Genomic DNA, 22,693 nt, shown 5'->3' with positions numbered 1-22,693 from the left:
TAAAATACAACCATGCATTCATCAAATTAAGATTATATATAAAATTTTACAATTTAATGTTATGAATTTTCATTAATATACATGTTCATCTAAATAATAATCTACAATATCATCTAACTAAATACGTATAATTAATCACTAAACTATGTCTAATATGTTAGGTCACACACACACTGTAGAGGGGGTGAATACAGTGTATAGTACACTCAAATCGAACTTTAAGAACTTAAGTAACAGAAAACAAACTTTATTGAAATAATAAACTCTGTTACAGTATGGAACTGTTACCTCTCAGTGATGAACAAATATCACGAGAGTTGCTAGGGTTACAATGAATAATCTTCTCTAATAATGATAACACTTATAGTGTAAACTCTATATCTGTGTTTATATACTACACAGTTACAAGATAATCGCTAATTGATATGGAATATAATTCTGCTTCCTAAAATATATCAATCAGATATCTTTTCTTCCAAGTATTCCATTCTTCACGGAATTCCTTCTTCATGCATATCTCTTCTTATGTTTATCTCAATCTTCTTTCCTTTAATCAGCTATTGTCCTTATCTGATTATCCTTTAGCACTTAAGTTCTGATATCTATCTTCTGATGATTATCTCCTGATAACATACGTACTGATATCCTTAAGTCCTGACTTTCAGTATAAGTACTGATCAACAGTTAAGTACTGATTTATCCTGTTCAGTAAAATCTGAAAGCTAAACATAAAACATATTAGTCATGACATTATCAAATATATCTAACATAATATATTGAAGATTCAGTATATATTCTTATATAATCACTTAATATTTCAACAAAATCAATCAATTTCATTAAAAAATGTATTAAATAAAATAAAATTATGAAATTAAATAGTGTAAAACCTAATTCAACATACCTCCTCTAGTACTAGCCATTTTTGCTTCAATAAAATGCTAAATATGCTCTGTTTGAAGATTAATATGTTAGAATATACAATAATCATTAAAAAGCCCTAAAAATCACTAAAATACGAGCATGTAATCATTAATTTTAGTTTATATTTAAATTTATGCATATTATTGTGATGAATAACTGTAAAAGTATGAGATATATACCTGTTCGAGTTGAATTTAGTCAGAAACTTTGAATTGAAGTTCTTCGTTGCAGCAAATGTAGAAAAGTAGTCATGTTGAACTCGTTTTTGAATGTATAAGGTGAAATTATGTTGAAATTGAGTGAATAGATCCCGTTGAACTCGCGTTGATGGTTGAAATCAGTGATTATTTCCATTGATGAAGATGATGTTGATGCTTGTAGAAGATGATGGAACGGTTTTGTGCAGTTTTATGCGTGTTAATTTTGTAACTGTTTTTTAATTTTAATTTCAAACTTAAAGAAACTGTTGTTTTTGGGTTGGGCCGCTGTTTAATTTTAATTTGGGCGGGGCTGTTTGTAGTTTTTATTTTAAGGTTGTTTCTATTTAAACAGCCCCCTATATATATATATTATAACCCCCTATATATATATATTATAACTGTTATTTTCCTTTTCGATAAGTCTCATGTAAATACAATAATATGATCAGTTTTATTTTACATACTTTAAAATTTCAGTTTGTTGTATTAGAATTGTCGATTATTTTTTAATTCTAGCACATATATATGTGTCATTTCCTATATTTATTATATCGTCGGGGATATTCGCGGAACCGACTTCCCTCCTCTCGGTTACATTTTAGTATATTCCTTTAAATAGCTGTATATATTGAGTAGGTTTAGTTTGGTATGATGGCGAAATCGTGATCGCGCTAGTAGTATATAAAATAATGTTACAATAATGTTTTCTTCGCAGACTTTCAAGTTTGTTATACTACCAGTAACCCACACGTGACCTGTTAATGTTAACCTGTTTGCGTGCGGCTTTCCTCTGCTCTCTTCCTAAACAAACTTGTAAAAATGTACTGTAATTTTACATTTTAACTCATGTGCGGCATTTGAAAACTACGCCTACATTTTCGCAACTTTTACAATTTTTCAACCGGAAATCCTATCACAGGTTTTGTTTCAGTTGCCAAAGCACGAAGCTCATCGATCTCTTCTTTGTTGAGTATCCAACCCACTGCTCCACCAAACTCTTTTGCCTGTTCTGCATTTTTAGCCCCCGGAATTGGGATAACATTCTCCTGGGCTATGAGCCAGTTTAGGGCTACCTATCGAGGGCATTCCATTTATTAGCAATTTTCTATATCATTTTTTACATATCTAAATACAAAATCTGCCACATTACTGACCAAGTGACATGCAAAACGTTTTGTTATGTGTATGCTATCGACATATAGCTATTAACTACTTAAATGTGTCCTCATTGTTATAATGGATTCATGCAACATAACTTTTTTTTGGGGGCAAGCTTTTTCTGGGATTGAACTGACAAGTATGTCAATCATTTAACAGTAACAACACTAAACTACGCTCTGAAGCTTCAGGATAACAAATTCGCATCTTATGACTTTACATGAGACAAAGAGCTGTCAAACAATGAGATAAGGAGTACGATGAGAAATTAGGGATACATGGAAAGAGTGTCCTAATAGAACGAACTAGTTATGTGCCTAATGACGACTCAGTTGTTTAATAAAACTAGTAATCAGGTATTTATTTTTTTATAAATCAGAGTTTACCAACATGATAACTAAGAATTTATGATTTGACATAGTAATGGTAATGGACTAATGGTACAGGAAGGAACCTGTGTAGGGGTTTTGTCGTACTTCTCCCCTATCTCCTTTATCTTGCTTACTAGAGGTTGGAGCTGCAGAATGCAAATATACTTTCAGACATTGAACATAGAATCTGCACTACTAGTTTTCTATATATTACACTGGTCTTACCTTTGTTAAAAACTCAGGTGTATAAATCCGGCCTCGAGGACCAGTTGGAGGATTTTCTGGTGTGTACTTTCCTGTCAGTGCACCTGTCATGGTAGGATGAGTTGTGAATTTACGATTAATAGTCTAAAAGAATAAACTTGACAAGCATTATAATTATGCATAAATCGTATCATAAGTATGTAGCAAGTTTTCACCTTGAGCAATGGGTGAATAGGCAATCAAACTGATCCCAAGTTCATCACAGGTAGCCTTCACACCATTCTCCTCCGGTATCCTGTATATGAGACTGTAATTTACTTGATTGGAAGCAAGTGGGATGCCTCTCTTTTTAAGCTGCTCATATGCACCCCGAAGACGCTTTTCTAGATTCATAACATCCATGGACAACCATGTTACAATTTAAAGTTGCAACATTTCATTTTTTTAAAGGTCTAAAGACATATATAATAGAGTAACAATAAAAAGAAAGCACAAGAAGATAGATTGTACTATGCCTGCACAGACAAGAGTGGCAAAGAACAAAATACTCAAGACTGATGATATAGCAGATCTGACCAGTAAAATACAGAGAGCCGTCTAAAGATCTCTAGTTTGCACTTTGCAGTAATAATGACGTTGAGAAAAATAAAGTAAAATTCACCACTATAGTTCGATACGCCAACAGCCTTCACAAGACCCTGCTCTACAGCATCTCCAAGACCATCAAGATACCCTGAAGATTATATTTTAACAAAATAAGCCTCTTTCGATCAGTAAACTGCAAATGTACATCGTCCATTCATCTCTTTGCACTAAAATAATGGCTAATGGCACAAAAAAACACAACCTTCATTTCCCCATATTCCTGGCCTGAAATTCAAATCAAAACACAGGGATGAGCTGGTCTTTCATAAACAGTCTACTTGAGGAGGTTGATAGAGTACAAACCAATGTAACTGATAGAGCTCCACTGAAGAAAGCTCAAGCCTAGAGAGAGAATCTTTTAGAGCAGCCAGGACACTCTGACGACCAAGTCTCCATGGCAACGCTGCAAATTTGGTTGCAACAGCTACATCAACTCCTGGATCCCGTTCCTTCCTCTCCTTGATAAATCTTCAGCAAAAAGATTAATTAAGAGAATGAGAAAATACTGAAGACGAATTTTAGGCGTAATTGGACCAAGGTTTTTAGGATTCAATACAAAGTGATACAGAATCCTCTCGATTCTCAAATTACCTTCCTAGCAATGTTTCAGAATTTATTGCACCAAAAGAGAACTGAAAGCACAGAAAATAGGTAAATTCATTATACAGACTTTTAACAAAAATAAATTAATAAGCATAAAAAGTAAGGTCATTTGAGTTTGTCACCTTGGATCCATAAACCTCAGCAGTGTCAAAGAATGTAATACCAGAATCCATGCTGACATCAAAAGCAGCTTTAGCTGCTTTCATCATTCTATCTGCCATAATATGAAAAAATGGAATAAGCAGCGCCATAACTAAAGTACTAGTTGCAATGGAAATTGGAAAGCTATAACAGCATGTCCGACAGTATGCTGTGTCTTAAAGTTTGATTTTGGAGTGGAAGGGGAAAGAAGCAAGGTGGTGCCTCCCTTGTAAAAAGTAAGAAGATTTCAAAGAATAGGCAAGGAACAAGCATAAAAACAGTTCACAATTCCACATATATATTAATCAATGGTGATAATATATTCCCCTCATGTCGACGCTTTCTTTTCTCCCTCTATCAAAAACTATTTAAAAGTTTTACACTTTCTTTTCTGTTATCTGGTTTTCTTTATATTTCTAAACCTTCAAAACTTGAGAACATGTGATTAAATTGTTAAGCACAAATATTATTATGAAAATTGAGGTCATGAGCATATACAAAATTAAGGTTAACACTTCTGACAAAAAAAAGTACAGGGTTAATACTTGTCATTCTTTAAAAAAAAATCTAATGCCAAGTAATAATTGTTATATTTCCCCATTATGTATGTCCGGCATTCACCCAAGTCCTAACTAATGCCCAAGTAAAAAGAGGGGAAACCTAATCTTTCCTGCTATGACATGAAAAAACGGAACCTTTATGTATTGACTTGTCGGGATATCAAAAAAGTTCAAAGTCTCATACTGCACTATCTGCTTTAGGTGTTCTAAACACATAAGCAAGTCCTTTTGACCCAACACTCTGGAGTTTGAAAAGCAGAAACCCCAATAAAACAGCTTGGAACACTCACTCTAATTAGGGCTGTCAAACGGATAATTCGGATACGGATCTGCCTATATCCGTATACCGTATACGGATCCGAATCCGGAAATCCATATCCGTATCCGAATCCGGAAATATATAAAGAATAATATCCGAATCCGGATCCGACGGATACTATCCGGATACGGATAATATCCGGATCCGATTTTCAATCAGATTTTTTATTTTATATTAAAAATTAAAAAAAAATGAAAAATTATTAAAAAAAATAGTAAAAATTAAAAATTCATTTTAAAAAATTAAAATAAGAGATAAAGTGATTTAATCATATTTTAATTTTTCAAAAAATTAATTTTATTTATCTTTTCAATATAATCGTTATCTTTAAATTATTGAACTCAAATGATTTTTTTCTATATGTCTATAAAATTTTATAAACATAATATATCTGTATATATAACACATAAACACACTATAAATTTAATATAATATATATTTAAATATTTAAATATAAAATATATTTATTCGGATACGGATATTATCGAATAAGAATATGCCTATATCCGTATCCGTATCCGCAATCGTCGGATTGGAATACGGATAATATCCGATTTATTTCGGATACGGATAATATCCGCTTTATTTCGGATACGAATGCGGATTTTTCGGACGAATATCGAATTTTTCGAATTTTTTTGACAGCCCTAACTCTAATATTGGTCCAAAGATATGAAACTGGGCCATGTTTGTTTCAGGAGATTATATTGGGGGATTATTATAGGGGAAAAAGAATCCCAACATTATTAAGAATCACATATTTGTTTTGAAGGATGAAGTATTTAGAGTATTATAATAATATAATATCTATATCTATATTATACTATAATAACTTGGGCTATAATTTGATACGTCTTTTTTTTGTTTGATTTGATTATCCCCATTTATGATCGTCGTATTTTAATCAAGTGATCAAGACCGTTAAATTTAAAATACTAAAAGAATATACACTACTTAATCTCTTAGATTCGAACTCAGCCAACACTAAATATTTATATTATCATTTATAACTACTAAAACCCCACGTTCAACTCCACCGATAGCAAATATTTATATTATTATTTAGAGTAATTGGCAGTTTGTAACCCACTTTTATTTTCATTTTTGCGATTTGGGTCTACATAATTTTCTCTGTCAACTTACACCCCATTAAAATTAATTTCGCTTCTATTTGCACCCCATTGATGAATTTACATCCAAGTTGACCGTTAACTTTAACAGAATCGGGGGCATATTAGTAAATTACTAATTAAAACAGAAAAAAATAAGAGTATTTTGCACTTTGTAACCCATTTCTTTGGGCGTTTTTTCAATTCGGGTCTGTATTATGTTTCCTTGCAAGTTGCACCTTTAACTTTGAATTTCGCTTTGTTTTGCGACCCTAGACTGTTTTTAACTTTTATATCAAGGGTAAAATCGAAAATTTCTAGTTTCCAAGAACAAATCGTCGGATCCTTAGATTTCCCAATCTAAACCAATAAATAAATACATGAATCGATTGTAAATAGGGCTGAGCAAATCGAACCGAAACCGAAAAACCGAACCGTACTAATGCAGTCCAGTCCTGATTTTTCAGAAATTCGTTCTATTTAGTCCGGACCAAATATACCGAAATAAAATTTGGTTTGGTCTGATTCTTTAAAAAATATTTCGGTCCGGACCGAATAGACCAAATCATAAATACTATAATTTTATATTATATATTTACATATATCTTAAAAATTATAATCGTAGTTTTTAATTTATAATTATACTCGTACACTCTTTTAACTCTACATATCACCTTACTTTAATTATATTTTAGATTTCATATTTTTTGGTTTGAAATTTTTAATACAATTTCCTTTTTTTTTTAAATTCGGGCCGTTTGGTCCAAAATCGGACCGAATCGAATTATTTGGGTTCGGTCAGGTCCGGTCCATAATAAAATTTCAGTCCGGTTCGGTCCAAGAAAAAAATGATAAAACTGGACCGAACCGATCGAATGCTCATCCCTATTTGCAAATAACAAGCAAAAGCTATTTGTTTCATGAAAAATACCCGAAAATCAAACCCCTAATTCGAAATAAGAATCCTAGAATTGAGTTTAATTTTTTATTTTAGCGAATATGGATCGGCCTATTAAATATTCGCTCCATTTATAATTAGATTTTTTTATCGGATCGAATCCTGGATCGAATCTTTAATATGCCGATTCATATTCGCTAAAATAAAAATTAAACTCGATAATATTATTCTTATTTCGAATTGGGGGTTTGATTTCTAGGCGTTTTTCATAAAATTTGATATTACAGATAGCTTTTGCTTGTTAGTTGCAATGGATTCATGTATTTATTTGTACGTCTGGATTGAGAAATCGAAGGATCCGGCGATTTGTTCTTGAAGACCATAAATTTCTGATTTTACTCCTAATATAAAAGTTAAAAACGGTCCAGGGATGTAAAACAAAGCGAAATTCAAAGTTAAGGGTGCAACTAGCAAGGAAACATAATATAGACCCGAATTGAAAAAACTCCCAAAGAAATGGGTTATAAAGTGTCAATTACTCTTATTTTATTCTGTTTTAATTAGTAATTTACTAAAATGCCCTCGCTTCCGTTAACGTTAACGGTTATATTGGATGGAAAGTTGGGTTGCAAATAGAAGTGAAATTAATTTTAATGGGGTGCATGTTGACAGAGAAAATAATGTAGACCCAAATCACAAAAATGAAAATAAAAGTGGGTTACAAACTGCCAATTACTCTATTATTTATACGCTACCCAATATTCGAGTTCGATTACCGCCAATAACAAATATTAATATTATTATTTATAAATAAATATACTAATAAAATAATGGTCCAAATAATTATTATAATTTTTAAATAATATAAAAATATTAATGAAGCTAAGGATGGTATATTTAATACCTAACATGAAACAAATAGTATGACCCTAGTGATCACTCTTAAATCTTAAATCCCAAAACGGGGCTTTGGAAAGGAGCCTATAAGGCCTCTTCCTAACACCTTAATTTTAGGAACTTTGCTAATAACAATTGGCAGGCAAGTCTAGAAAAGCAAAATATAGAGTAAGAAGAATGTACAAGGAAAGAGAAAGAGGAGAAACCATCCCACTCAAAGTTATTCCAGTAGCTAGTATCACCCCAAGACCAAGCACCAATCCCAAGCTTAGTCACCTTTAAATCAGAACTACCCAACTTCACCTTATCTTCTTTAACTGCATATTCGTCGGAACCAACTGCTCTCATTCTTTGCTCAACTTTTCTTTGCCTACTCAAAGCTTGAAACCAACCACTGCTGCTGCTGCTGCTGCTTATATACACAGCCATTGATCACTAACCCAAACTCACTCCGCTTCACAAATTTCCAAATGTATGTATAATATTAGTTATTTATATTGCTGCTGCTCCGCAAATGAAATGAAATGACAACTACTCCTTGGTCTTGGATTCTACACGTTTTGACTTCAAAATCAAGAAAATATTATTTTTAAAATGCTTTCGGCCACAAATAATAGAGTATACTTTAGCAATATTGTGTTGTGTTATCTCAACACTGTCTCAACTTCTGGGCTTATATACTGCCCACGCCTTCCATTAAAATGAAAAGCCCCGAAATATTAGGGGATTTTAGAAAGTATAACTTAAAAAAAAAAAAAACTTTTATCATAAATATAACAATTGCTTTTAATTTAATAACCAAAATTTGATATATTTACATATATAAGATATATTTCTAAGTGAGAGAAAAATTAGCATCCTCGAGAATCTTTAATTATTTTTTCACAAAACATCAGATATGCCTATCCTCACTTCAGTATTCCATTGTACAATGATACAACATCGCATGCTCGTCAAATACATCGGTATCATTAAAATTAAACTGAATGGATACACATTTTTAGTAAAATAATACGCACTTAGGTTTAATAAATTAATATATATTAACTGTTATTCTGTGAAATGCTCTAATTCACTTGAGATTTGAAATAACTCAAGTAGTTAGAAAAATGAATTAATACATACAACAGTTTTAGGCACCATTTTAAATCATAAATTCAGGTTGATTGATACTGAGGGAGAAATCCGGTAACAAAAAAGTTTGAGGATTGTCACCGAAATTAAGATTTGTGACGATGGTTTTCGCTGGAAAATCAAGCGGTGTGTGGTATTTATGTATTAGTTGGCGGCGAAGATTGATTAAGGTTATTGGTGGCTCCTTATCAGCTCTAGACTTCTGACCCCTTTCAATTTACATACATACCCTTTTATTTAGGTATCAAGTCTAACGTAATTTCGGGGAACAACAAATTTAATGGGCCTAGATTTCCTATCCCTAGGCCCGGTAGAAGTCCTTCCAGAATCCGTCTTCCGCTAGTTTTAGGAATGTCCAACTATGAGGCCCAACTGTGAAGGCCCAAGGCTGGTTCATAATTGTAGTACTTCACGTATAGTGCATCTCCCTGTGCAAGGATAACACTCCGCTACAACTATCTCCTTTGATTTACGAACCTGGATATAGTCACGGTTCACCCCAAATACCAAACGCGTCCTTGTCCCTCGAATGAGGATAACACACCAGATAGCAGGACAGGTGATCCCAAGCTCTTTGATGCAAAGTGCACGATGACTCCAAAGTTCTCCAACGAGTACACTCGTTGAATGCAAGAACATAGCTCTCAAACCACACCAATGTTAACCCCGCATCCCCAAGGAGAGAATTTTTCAAAGAGTACCTACAACAAATATGTTAGTAAAAACAATCATCCATTGCTCCTCCCATGCTTGTAATTATCCTGAATTTATCCTTATTTGCATTTTCCTAGATGAGGACAAGCCCAACTATCCAAATGAATTCAAAATCATGCATCCTCTAAGCCTAGGACGCGTCCTCACCTTGTGAAATGCATACATTCTCCCTTACATTGTGACCCAAATATGTAGGGAAATCCACCTTCTGTATTTCATCCTATCAGGACGCGTTCTGGGCCTTGGGCGCATCCTCTCTTCATGGACGTACCTATTTCCTCTTGTATCAAAAGCTTACTCCTAAACACTCCATATCAGGTCTTTCAACCAACGATGGCGCATCATCGGCCTAGGACGCGTCCATACTTCCTCTCTTGCGGTCTAAAGCCTAATTCTTTATTCTTCTGCTCCAATTTGATTTCAATTGACCCACTCTTGACCCGAAACGATCCAATACCAAATTTTGGCTATAGCAACTATCCCCCAAATTCCATTTATAGTTGAAAACAAAATTAAAATTTTAACCTTAAAGGCATTAGTAAAACTTTGGCTTGCCCTCTTTTAAGCAATAGGACGCGTCCTCCACCATGGACGCGTCATCATTTCTTACGAGCATCTGTCAGAATCCGTATCGTTTTTAACCTTTGTATCACTGCTGTCATACACGTCACCACCTCATTTTTCCTTCTTACCTATAAATACCTTTCACAAAGTAAAAAACCTATTTTCACTTTCTTCTCTCTCTTAATCACCAGTGCCGTCGTTCGAAGCCAAAAAGATCGGATTCCGATCATTTCTGTGTCATTTCTTCACTTTCGTTCCATCAAATCGATCTCTCAACTTTAAAAGTATGACATCCTTATCTTATTTCTTCATTTCGACATTTAAATCACCCGAAATATGCCAAAAACTGTTCATGTTCCTCATTTTTTTATATGACTGTTCTTGATAGTCCTGTAAGTATACGTGTATATGTTGTGTATTTATATGTTTAACTTTTATACTTTGCTCTTTTGATTTTCAATCACATGTTTCTAGGGTTTACTTAAATTTTCCCAAATTGGTTATAATTGATTGATATTCCTCTACTATAATTACGATGTGGACGCGTCTGATCTCCCAGGACGTGTCCTATGATTTGTTTGCTACACAGCTTAGTAGATATATATTACCTTGTAGTGCGATAGATAATATGAAAGCGTCTCCTCCTATGACGCGTCATGCTTTCTTCTTTTACCTTCTCCTTTATTGTAAATCGCATGCGATAGGAATATATGATGCATCTTCACTTAAACAATCTTCTCCTTTTTATTACTTTTCATATATTTCGGCGTGTCTTTTTTGTGAACGCGTCCTACCCCCTTCTTTATCTTTCTTTAAATCATGGACGCGCCCTCATCATTTTCTTTTCTTATTTTCAGCTAGAAGGCGATGGCGTATCTTCATCTCCTCATTTTCATCTCTTCAAAGCCTTCAATACACGTCTTGGATTTGACTCTCTATCTACTATTTCATGTGTCCCCGAATTACCTGAGTCCCACATGACTGATTCTTTTCTTGAGGTGGAGGCACGTGTTTTTGAAGAACTTAAATCTACATCTCAATTATGTCAAATTCCAGTCACGAATCTATTGATGACGTCTCTCTAAGCACAAGGATCGGAAAGAAAAAATTGAAAAGTAAGAGACTTTCTGAGGATGAGTCCACACAAAGTTCAGCTATGGAGGATTGGACTGATGAAGAAATTATTCTTTCTTCAAGCAAATCACAACCTCTTGTAGTTATTTCTGATGAGGACTTGTCTCCTTCTCATGACGCGTCTCCTTTGCATGACGTGCCTTCGCCCCACAGTGAGAGCGAGTTTGAGAAGAGAGCTCCTGAACCTGAAAAATACCCCGTTTCTCCTCAAAATTCTGATCCTCCACTTGAACACTTGGAGCCAGATGATGTGGAGCTAGACTTTAATGGGAAAGAACTTGAAAACCTCCTGAAGCAGGGAAGAATGTCTGGAGAAAGAAGGAAAATAAATTGGCTTGTGTTAGTCTCAATTCCACTACCACAGACTAGGAGATTGGGTGGAACATGAAATATTATGACATGGAAGGTATATGGGCGCGTCCTCTTTGCAAGATGAGACCGACCACATATTTTCAACATGGAGAACTTGAGGATTCTCGGGATGGTGCTCACCCCAAAGCTCATTTCTTTTGGCGTGGGCGCGCCCTTGCACCCTTATATTAAGAGGATTCTAGGATGGTATGACGTGGCCCCAATTAAACTCTCCCCAAACTCATATAAACTGGCATGGGCCTTATACATCATGTATCATGATCTTGAGCTGGACGCACCTTCCATGAAGGAGTTCAGTTACTCTTTTAGCATTAGAAAATTTATCCCAGTATACCACTTTTTGGTTGTCAACAAATGGCTCCATAAGAAGGGATTCAATGAAGGCAAAGTTGGCTACGAGCGAGATTGGAAGGAGCCATTCTTCTCTGTTTGTGATGTCAAGAGGGCTCGTGTGCGTTTTAACCTGGAACCAAGTAAGTGATATATTTAGGGCGCGTCCTACTTTCCAGGACGCGACTTATCTTTGCCAAGTCCTTTCTTTTCTTTTTGTTAATGCCATTCTTTTCCCTCAAATAAAAGAACTCAAAAGGAATTAACTTGAAAGAGAAATGAAAGAGCTGAAATAGTCCTGAAACATGCTGAATAGCATTTCAACCTTAAAGGATATAATCACATAGGCCAATCTAAAAAGGGTTGGTGCTCTCTCGAAACGAGTGGGTTCCATTTACAAATATCGTGAATTTTATAACGAAAAACCTATCCCTATAGCTTCTGAAAAAGCTAAGGGACTTTATTGCTATATGAATGGTTATGGGTGTAGATCCCTTTAAGCCTTGCAATTTAAATTCTTATGACTTAGTTGTTCTAAACGTGTTGGATGGTAACATTTTCAAGGTTTTTTATACCTTGAATTATGCATATTGCCTTTTATTCTATCTCACATGTTTTACCATGATTTCTCATATATTATTGAAATGTTAAGGTTTTACAGACCATACCATAGATTGGGCACGTCATCAATTTAAGACGCATGTAACACCCCCAGATCCGGGGTCGGGGATCCGGGTTGTCACGGTCTTTCTTTCCACAATATCACTTCACTTAATTAATAATAAATAACCTCATGCTGTGACCCCATACTAACACACACCACAACCCGTTATAGTCTCAGAGATGAAATTGAAATAAGTACAAGTCTTTGAATCCACCATTTAAAAGTTATTACAACCCAAAATGATTACTTGATAAATTTACAGTTAATTGCCATTATCTGCCACAAGTTATAATTATACATAATTTGATTCTCAAAAGTAGATGGTCTGAACTACAATGGATCTACCTCTGCAGCTATAGCAGCTACAACATCATCGGGAAGACGCGGGACGCTTCCCACGCGCTTGCGCTGGGTCTGCTGGAGTCTGGCCATCTCTCCTAACTGTTGTTGTGTGATGAAGAAATAAAGCAAGAGTGAGCCTTACAGCTCGCAAGATAATACATAGTGATAACAATAATATAAGTATCTAAATGGATACTTACTAGAATCTTTATCGTGTGTAAGATAATTACTTACTAGATATAAGTAAAAACAAGGAATGAAGTTACCAATACTTCACCACACTTATATCATTTATAAAGCTACTTGAACTACCACCGTTCAAAGTATTATAAGTTTTAAGAAAAACATCCCATAGATGAGACCACAAGTTAAGACTTGAATAGATTCAATCTTTGAAATATTATTGAACGAAAAAGTTATGAGATACTTTATTTAGTCCCGATATATATATATCCACATATATATATCTCTAAAACATTTCCTGGAACCTCTGTTATGTAAAGTATGAACAGAGTTTGAAACATCCAATGAATTTTGGAAAGGAAAAGAATTTTGGCATAAACCAGATATCTTGCTGATCAGGCAAAGATACCAATAAGTAACCTTTTCTACTGTAGATGGATGAATTCCTCACCGGTCATCACCCTGGCCGCATTAGGACCTCGCGCTAGACCGTTACCCGGCCCCTCACGCGTTGATGGACTGCCACCCAGCCACTTACACAATAATAGACCGTACCCCGGCCTGTCGCTTATGCCGACTCAATTAGATGGGCTTACTTCCCGAACGTTGGGCAAGTAATCAATTCATTTACCAAAACTGCAACCTCGTTGCGAATATAAAATACACCACAGAGCCGGATTCCCCAGGTTTTGAGCGAGTATTTAAATCCCCTTAAAAGGAAGATCTTAAATATAAAAAAAAAGAGTTTTGGGATCCACTCTGACTTTTTAAAAATCATTTTGAAGACTCGAAAACACTTTAAAGAGTGTTTGGAGTAAAGCTGATTTAATGAAGTAAATCAGTCCCCAGAATATTTAGAAAATGACCGAATATTATTATTTAAATAATATTCCCATAAAGAATAGTCTTTATAAAAATAATTGAAGTAGAAGTATTAAAATTTATACTTGAAACGAGTATTAAATAACCAAAGATATACTTATATGAAAGTATTATCTTTATTTGAATAATCGAAAATAAGTTTGATTATTAACACCTTATTCTTTAATAAAATAAAGAATATATTTCAGCAAATAATCGGAGTCATAGATCCTCAAATGAATATTTAATAATATTCACTAATAATATAAAAGAGTCATAAGCCCTCGAATGAATATTCAAATAATATTCAATAAATAATATAAAAGAGTCATAAGCCCTCGAATGAATATTCAAATAATATTCAATAAATAATATAAAAGAGTCATAAGCCCTCGAATGAATATTCAAATAATATTCAGATAAATAAATAAAAGGAGTCATAAGTCCTCGAATGAATATTCAAAATAATATTCATTAATAAAGTAAAAGGAGTCATTAGTCCTCGAATGAATATTCAAAATAATATTCATTTAATAAAATAAAGTTAAAGTTATCGAATAAAACTTACTCGATTAATAGTTGGAAAACTATAACCATATATATATATATATATATAAATATATATATATATATCCATATCCATATATACAAGATTACTCGGGATCCTCGACTCCCGGTTTTTAGAAAATATTTTCACCTTTGGGTCCCTATACTAAGGGTATATGCAAGTTACCGCTATTCTCTAGCATAGGTATTATCAACTGAACCAACAGATATATATTTCAAGAATATGAAACAGGCATGCATATATACCATATCACATGCTACAATATATCGCAAGAATTTGCTAAATAACCAATATGCATTTATCGCAAGATCATGCATATACAAATGTATACATCACAACAACAGTATAACGGATAGAATACTTGCCTGAGCGACTTGGGGGTGAGAAAGGCTCGGGACGAGTCTGATAACCTATAAACAACAAGTAAGTTGGAATTAAACCAAAATCACTTGTAAATCTATACTTTAACTAACTTAGACTCTAACGCTTGTTTTGCGCTCACTGATTTGCTTAAGTCACTCGGGTACCCGCGGCTCCACCATTTTTAATAATTTAACCTTTACGAGTTTTAAAGCGATTTATTCGCGAGTGTCTTACCAACTGCCTAACACACTTACCATAAATTTTTCATACATTAATTAACCCTTATTGGTCTTTAACCTATGTTTCAAAGTAAGGCGAGGGGAAAAGTTTCGTTCGCGAAACGCCGTTACTTGAAACGGTCGTTTCTCCTAAACCGTGCATCGGAATCGAACGAACTACATATCAAAACGAAGCTCGTAACATGAGCTATCTAAACATGGCAGTGGTCATAATCTAGCAGGGGGTTCTCGGGTCCTAATGCTATGCACAAAAACAGTCCAAAGAAAATCGGACGTTACGACGGCTATGTTTACGCGATTTCCCAATTTTAACCATTCAAAACCAACCACAAATCAACCTCAAATCCAACATACAACCAACATCCATCCTCATCACATCATAACAACCCCAACCAATTCAATTTAATCATTTATACTTATGCCTAAGCTTAATTTAACCATACTTAAGTTCTTTTAATCAAAACCACAACATTTACCATTCCATTTTACTACCATTCCAAATCCCAAACTCTAAATCACAACAACAAGCTACAATATCATCCTACTAATCAAAATCATCTTATAATACATAGGGATCTAGGGTTTGGAGATGGTATACCTTCCTTGAAGTGGTGGGATGAGCTAGGAAGCCTTAAGAAGCTTTGAGAAGTCTTAGGAAAGCTTGGATCTTCAAGAAAAACAAGAAAACTTCAAGTAAAAAAACTTGAAAACACTATTCATAGTCTTCTTCTTTGATTAAATGAAGAAGATTGAGAAGGAATTAATGGCTTAAACTCATGATATAGTCCTAACTAAGCATGAAGATGATTAGGGAATTATCTTACCAATTTAGGAAGCTTGGATCTTGAGTTTTGAATTGTTCTTGCCTTATGAATAGTAAAAAGCCGAGAGCTTCAAGAACAAAGCCTTGGTTGCTTTTTGATTTTTGATGAAAAATGATTTGCTTGGCTTGGTTGGTTTGATTTTTGTGTTTGTTTTAGTAAATTACCTAGTTGCCCTTGATTTTGTGTGGTTAAAAAGCCACCACATCTCCTTCCTTCCCATGTCATGCTTGAGTCATCCTCATGATGTCATCCTCCCCTCCTTGTCCTCTTCTCATTGGTTGGGTGACATCATCCTCTCTAATCCCTTTGATTAACTTCCTAATTATTTGCCTAATGACCGCTGATCTGTTATACGGTTCGCTTAACTTTCGTTTTCGTTTATCGTTTGAAGGATCATACCCGGGATCTTATTACTTAGGTTTCCTTAACCTTTCTCAATATATTATATTCCTTTTATGATCCTCTCCTATAATCCTTTAATTTAAATCCTTTTTATCCTGTTACCTTTTTCTCAAATCTTTCCGTATCTAGTGTATTTCCGGGAAAAATCAAAGTGTTCGGATTTGGATTCTGACGATCTTTACATACACTTATATCCCATATAAAGTACTAATAAAATCTCAGAATATCCATATCAGAACCCCTACATAGTGTGGCATGAAAAGTTTTCTCATTCAGCAAAAACACTATTCATAAGGGTTTCAAAAATTTCCCAAAAATTGGGGTTATTACAGTCTCCCCTCCTTAAAAGGATTCCGTCCCGGAATCAGATAGAAAATGAATGGGGATACTCTCTTAGCATTGCACTTTCTAACTCTCGAGTAAATTTTCCCACATTGTGGTTCTACCATCAAACTCTTACTAGTTTGATAACCCTTCTCCTAAGCACTCGTTCCTTTTTACTCTATACCCTTCCTGGTTGCTCCATATAGGTTACGTCTGGTTGCATATCTATGCGCTCATATGCCCCTATTTGTCTGGCATCCGAATTACACTTCCTTAACATTGATACGTGGAACACGTTATGAACTTGCTACAGGTTCGGGGGTAGGGCTAGCTCATATGCTAACTTCCCAAACGTCTTAATATATCCAAGGGTCCAACAAATTGTAGACTTAGCTTTCCTTTCTTTCCGAACCTCATCAATCCTTTTTCAAGGGTTTCCAAGGGGATACCTATAACATTACTAGGCCCCCTATTTCATACTCTTTGTCCTTTTTGAGTCAAATCAGCATACCTCTTATGTCCATCTTGGGTTACTACCAGCCGTCCTTTGATTAGATCTATTATATCCTTGGTCCTTTGGACTACTGCGGTCCGAGCATCTTGCGCTCTACAACTTCATCCTAACATAAGGGAGATCGACATTGTCTTCCCTCAAGGATCTCATAAGGCGACATCTCGATAATGACATATGATCTATTGTCGTAAGATAACTCAATCCGAATTAAGTGATCATTCCAAATTCTTTCAAGTCTATTACACAGACTCTCATCATAGCTCCCAATCATTCGAACTCTTGCTTCTCAATACCCATTCTTTTCCAGTTCGTAATCGCTACTACCTTCCGTTCCTAATATTATACTGGTTATACTTTTGCTCGTTAGCGTTCTATAACCTTTTAATAACCACGTCAACCTTAGTATCACGAATGTGTTTCCATTCCGCATACTACCACCACTTTATTACTCCTTTTTCAGTTATTTCTATTTTCCAAAGTTTGATTAATCATATAGAAGTAAAGGAATTTGTTGAGAGATCACTATGATCATGAACACTTGTTATATCGCATAGTTAGTACAGAAGGTGGCCAGCCTTTAGTACTTGACAAGCAATTAAACAACATGTGGTATCCTACTAGGCTTCTATCACAAAGATAGATAGTCATTCGGCAATACCTCCCCTTCTGGAAGGGTTGTTCTTCTCAGCTTACATGAAATGAAAAGAAGAGAAAAGAATGAACTGAAGAGAATTGTATATATGAAAAAAAATATACTGCCACAAATTATCTGGCTTGGAACCTACCTCTGAACTATAGAGGTTTGTCATAGGAGAACAAAACATATACGTATTTATATCAGCATCAAGCATTATAGCCTCGTATTTCCCATGCCTAAATATTTTCGCTATCCCGTCCATCATTCTATGGACCCACACTCTTCCTCGAGCTTATACATAATCACCTTTGAAACTCCCTCGACATCGAAAAAAATCGAATCTGGGATCTCATTCTATACATCATCGTTACTAGAATTCTATGCTTGCACCGCAACCTTCCTCGTATAATAATACGACTCTCTATTGATAAGAAAGAATAATTATTCACTAGGTAGATACTCTACTTAATTAGTCTATCAATGATAACTTATACACTACCACGACCCGATTAGTGGTACTCAATCTCAACACCCATTCCAATACAACTCTCACAGTTGTAATCAGCTCAATACTCGCAGAATCATTGCTGCCTTACTATGGTCCACCACTGACCTACTGTCGTCATTCATTTTCCATGAAGTCTTAATAGCTAACCATACGGAGTCCATACATCTCGTATCTAATTCTCCTAAGGAGTTAACATAACCACCAATCACAATTCATGAAGAACACTCCAAACTCTGACGTACTTTCATGACATGAAGTAGATAAAATTGCAGAAGAGTTTCAATCAAAGCAACGATAGCAGGTTAATACCATTCTTAATCATATGCCTTAAATAGAAGACTTAACTCAAAGGTTCGTCTAGTCCTTTTTAAAACATGGTCCTGGATTATCTCAAGATAGGACCTTCTAAGATAGATAGCCCGTTCATGGCGATTACACGAATTAAACCTTTACCAACTACTATTACGGTTGGGTATTGCACAGTCATCAAAAGGAATGTCAATCTTCCAAACCATAATTCAACCTTCACATTTTTAACCATCATCACTGTATTCTTTTGGCACACACGCCTATAATTTTTCCTTTTACCGTTAAAGTGTCGGCCACCTCTTTGGCCTTTCCTGATAGTAATAGTTCCTTACAGTCAATGTCTTTTAACCACCTTCAACTAAATTTTCTACCTCATTTCAATCACAGCTTATGTGAAGATGTATTCCTTAAAATCTGATGAGTAAAAAAAAATATCACCATTTTTCCATAAGTTATTGCCTCAATCTTTAGAGGTTAATCACTGTCACGACTGACTCTCAATCATACTTAGAACATCTTTTATCTTAGGTCCTACTTGCCCTGAACAATTTTGACCTTTACTGGTTCGATCCATACTTTCTCGTGGTTTAACACGTGCCCCACTTGGCATCATTATAATTATGTCATATTTCTTTTATCAACATTTTTATTCTTGAGAATTTCGAATATTTCCTTTCTCCTTGTAAAACCTCTAAGGTTATCGTTCAATCGTTCCTCCTGTATTCCCTATATACAGGGCATATCAAAATACCATTTACTAATACTAGAACCATTGTCTATATACTTCTGAAAAAATTCTCCACTGATCCTTAAAGGTTATTATTACCTTAATCCTTTCCAATTCATACTGTCAAAACTCATATTATCCCTATTAAGGGTGAAATGCCAACCTTTATGCATTCCCCTAGGATTCGTTTTAAGTTACCGATGTTCTATCCTTAATTCCACCTTTAAAAAGGTACAAGCATCCTTCCATGGATAAATAAAGTCATATATCCCTGATAGATTATCATATTCATCATTCCCACCTCGATAGTCTATACCTAACTTCATAATAGCATCCTTATTCATATTGAGGTCAATCCATATGGCCTCCAAAAGATAACAACGGTTATCCGCTTGTCTTGCCTAATTTGGTAACGATAACAAGGATGTTCTGGAAGATATTGGTCGTGTTCAACGTGAACTTCTTCTTAATAATTCCTTATTTACTTTTGTTGTTTCTCAACAGTCACCTCAATGTTGGGATATCTCTCATACCTGGCGTCTCCCTTTCTGGGTATCAAGCCACCGGTCTTACACTTCACATTCTTGAAGGTCACTTCCTTCATCCAATTTTCCTAATTTCTTACTTCCTTGTCTCCTCAGTCTATCCGCGTCTCATATTTAACCTTCGAACTATCTCAAGTTTTCCTCAAATCCTCCCAACTTATAGGGGATAAAATATATGTATCTTTTATGCCTTCACCCAGCAATTTTAACTCATGGTGAATCACCCTCATTCTGACGATTACATACTTTTTCTATTTCTATTGCTACGAGTCTTTAGGGTTTCCTCATACCCAATTCCTTTATCATTCCTCAAACTCTATTGCCTTTATATTCCTTTCCACTTCAGTTTCTTTTTATTTTCCTTTCTCTTATCGTTATTTCATGAACCAACACAACATAAGCATTGATTTCAAACATCCCGTCATTCTGGATTCGTGTCTTCAGAACGAATCTTGATAACTTTTACAACTTAGATTTATAATTCATCATACTCATCTGCCTTTGTTCTGGCTCTTAAGCTTTTACACTATCTCCATAACCTTGGGAAGTACTTTCCTGAAAACAATTGACTGAACTTAAATCAGTTTATTATAATCTCTTGCTCCGTGCCTTCCTTGGCCTTTCACCAGCGGGTGGTCTCTCTCTTAGGAGGGTAAGTGACAAAACAGTCTTTTGTGGTTCGTCAATCATTTAGAATCTCAAATGATTCATCTATTTCCTTTAGCCAGGCTCTTGCCTCGACTGGGTCAGCTTGTTCCTTGGAACTCTGAGAGCTTAGCGACTTAAAGGTCATGAAAGAATTTCCCACCGCACTGTCTCCTCAGGGTGGTGGTTGGGGATAATAGTCTAAGTTCTCTTTAGACAGGTCCATGAATTGCCGTATAGGGGTACCATCTCGGGTCTCCTGTCCTTACTCGACTTTTGTTTCCTCAGTCTAAATATTTCTTCCTACTCCCCATAATTGGGGTCATCTTACATAATTTAAATCCTCATTTTCCACTTCATCATGTTATGGGTTCCTTTTGTCTTGGTGGCAACCTCCCTGACTATCACGTTCAGGGTTTGCTCTAACTCTTATTCCTCAAACTAGCTTTCATCTAAGATTTCATCTTTAAGCTCTTAAACCTTTGGAACCCAAATTCTATAGGAATACCTCATTATTCCCTTATCATCTCTCTCGGTATTAATCTCATACCTATTTGTTGGCTCTCTGCCTTCATTCATCACTTTTACTGGCACAATATGTTCTTTTCCAATACTTCGGGCTGTATTGCTATCTCAAACAGCTTTTCGGTACCGGCTCCGGTTACCTTCACTACTATTTCCATTTTCTCAAAATCTCTTATAAACTCTCCAAAAGACATTATCAGTTTGAGTCTCTCCTTTTTACTAAGGGCATCAGCCACCATATTGGCTTTCCCCGAATGATAAAGAATCTCCCAATCATAATTCTTGATTAGCTCTAACCGCCTCCTCTGGCGTATGTTGAGCTCTTTCTACGTAAGAATGTACTAGAGCTCCTATGGTTTGTGAATCTCACACTTCTCTCCATACAAGTAGTGCCTCAAATCTTTAGGGCAAAACTATTGCCACGAGCCCAAGCTCATGGGTGGGGATATCGAATTTTAAATTCCCTTAATTGTCTTGACGTAGACGCGATTATCTTGCTGTGCTATATAAGAAGCACCCTAATTCCTTATGCGAAGCGTCACTTACAAATCACAAAATCTCATTTTCCATCCGGCAACGCCAACATAGGGAACGTCACCAACCTTTGCTTTGGTTCTTAAAAGTTGTTCTCGCATTTCTCTGTCCATTCGAACTTCTCAGTCTTACGAGTAAGCCGCGTTAAAGGGGCTACTATCTTTACAAACTTGAAGAACCTCTGGTAGTGACCGGCCAATCCTACCTCTGGTAGTCGACCCAACCAGGGTCATCAATTCATCAGTGGTCCTTTATCCAATCTCGTCAGGATCCTCCATGGGATCCTCCTCAGCAACTATCCCTTCTAGGATAACATCCTCAACCGCTACATCCTCAATATCAACATCATCCGGTCCTGCATTAGGACGCTCTATTGGATCCACAATCTGATCTCCAATTAGTAATAAAACATCATCGCGTTGATGTTCCTCAACTTCAGGGTTCGGAGTCCCGCTACCATATACGATAACGAACTACGCTTCTATCGCTACATTTATAAGGGTTCCCATAAGGGTTTTAACTGTTAGTGCTACGTTAGGTAGCCCGACTATGAACTTGGCATGAGTTCTTATTATCTTAGTTAACTTATTATCTTAACGTCCCATCATCTCTGAGGTTTATAACGCTTAGCTCTGATACCATTTCTGTAACACCCCCAGATCCGGGGTCGGGGATCCGGGTTGTCACGGTCTTTCTTTCCAC

At 35.4% G+C, this 22,693-nt stretch overlaps 1 protein-coding gene across 1 annotated transcript; it reads right to left on the bottom strand.

The window, feature by feature from the left end:
- Positions 1-1,799: 1,799 nt before the first annotated feature.
- On the bottom strand, positions 1,800-8,662 carry LOC141696956 (putative oxidoreductase At1g06690, chloroplastic). The gene is made up of 10 exons (XM_074501118.1): positions 8,236-8,662; positions 4,228-4,319; positions 4,094-4,134; positions 3,806-3,970; positions 3,705-3,727; positions 3,519-3,590; positions 3,073-3,240; positions 2,879-2,961; positions 2,737-2,799; positions 1,800-2,197 (listed from the first exon to the last, which is right to left on the bottom strand). The coding sequence occupies exons 1-10, from the start codon at positions 8,456-8,458 to the stop codon at positions 2,012-2,014; spliced, it is 1,116 nt and encodes a 371-aa protein (XP_074357219.1). The 5' UTR covers positions 8,459-8,662; the 3' UTR covers positions 1,800-2,011.
- Between the last annotated feature and the right edge of the window lie 14,031 nt (positions 8,663-22,693).

This window comes from Apium graveolens, chromosome 11, assembly GCF_009905375.1.
Source record: "Apium graveolens cultivar Ventura chromosome 11, ASM990537v1, whole genome shotgun sequence".
NCBI lineage: Eukaryota > Viridiplantae > Streptophyta > Magnoliopsida > Apiales > Apiaceae > Apium > Apium graveolens.
The sequence above is the reverse complement of the archived record's forward strand: the minus strand, read 5'-3'. Positions and strand labels throughout refer to the sequence as shown.

Coding starts and splice junctions, on each gene's coding strand:
- LOC141696956 (XM_074501118.1), bottom strand. CDS start 8,458: ATGGCTGTGTATATAAGCAGCAGCAGCAGCAGCAGTGGTTGGTTTCAA. Junction 3,241..3,518: donor TGGCGTATCGAACTATAGTG/GTGAATTTTACT, acceptor TTATGAATCTAG/AAAAGCGTCTTCGGGGTGCA. Junction 2,800..2,878: donor CACCTGAGTTTTTAACAAAG/GTAAGACCAGTG, acceptor TGCATTCTGCAG/CTCCAACCTCTAGTAAGCAA.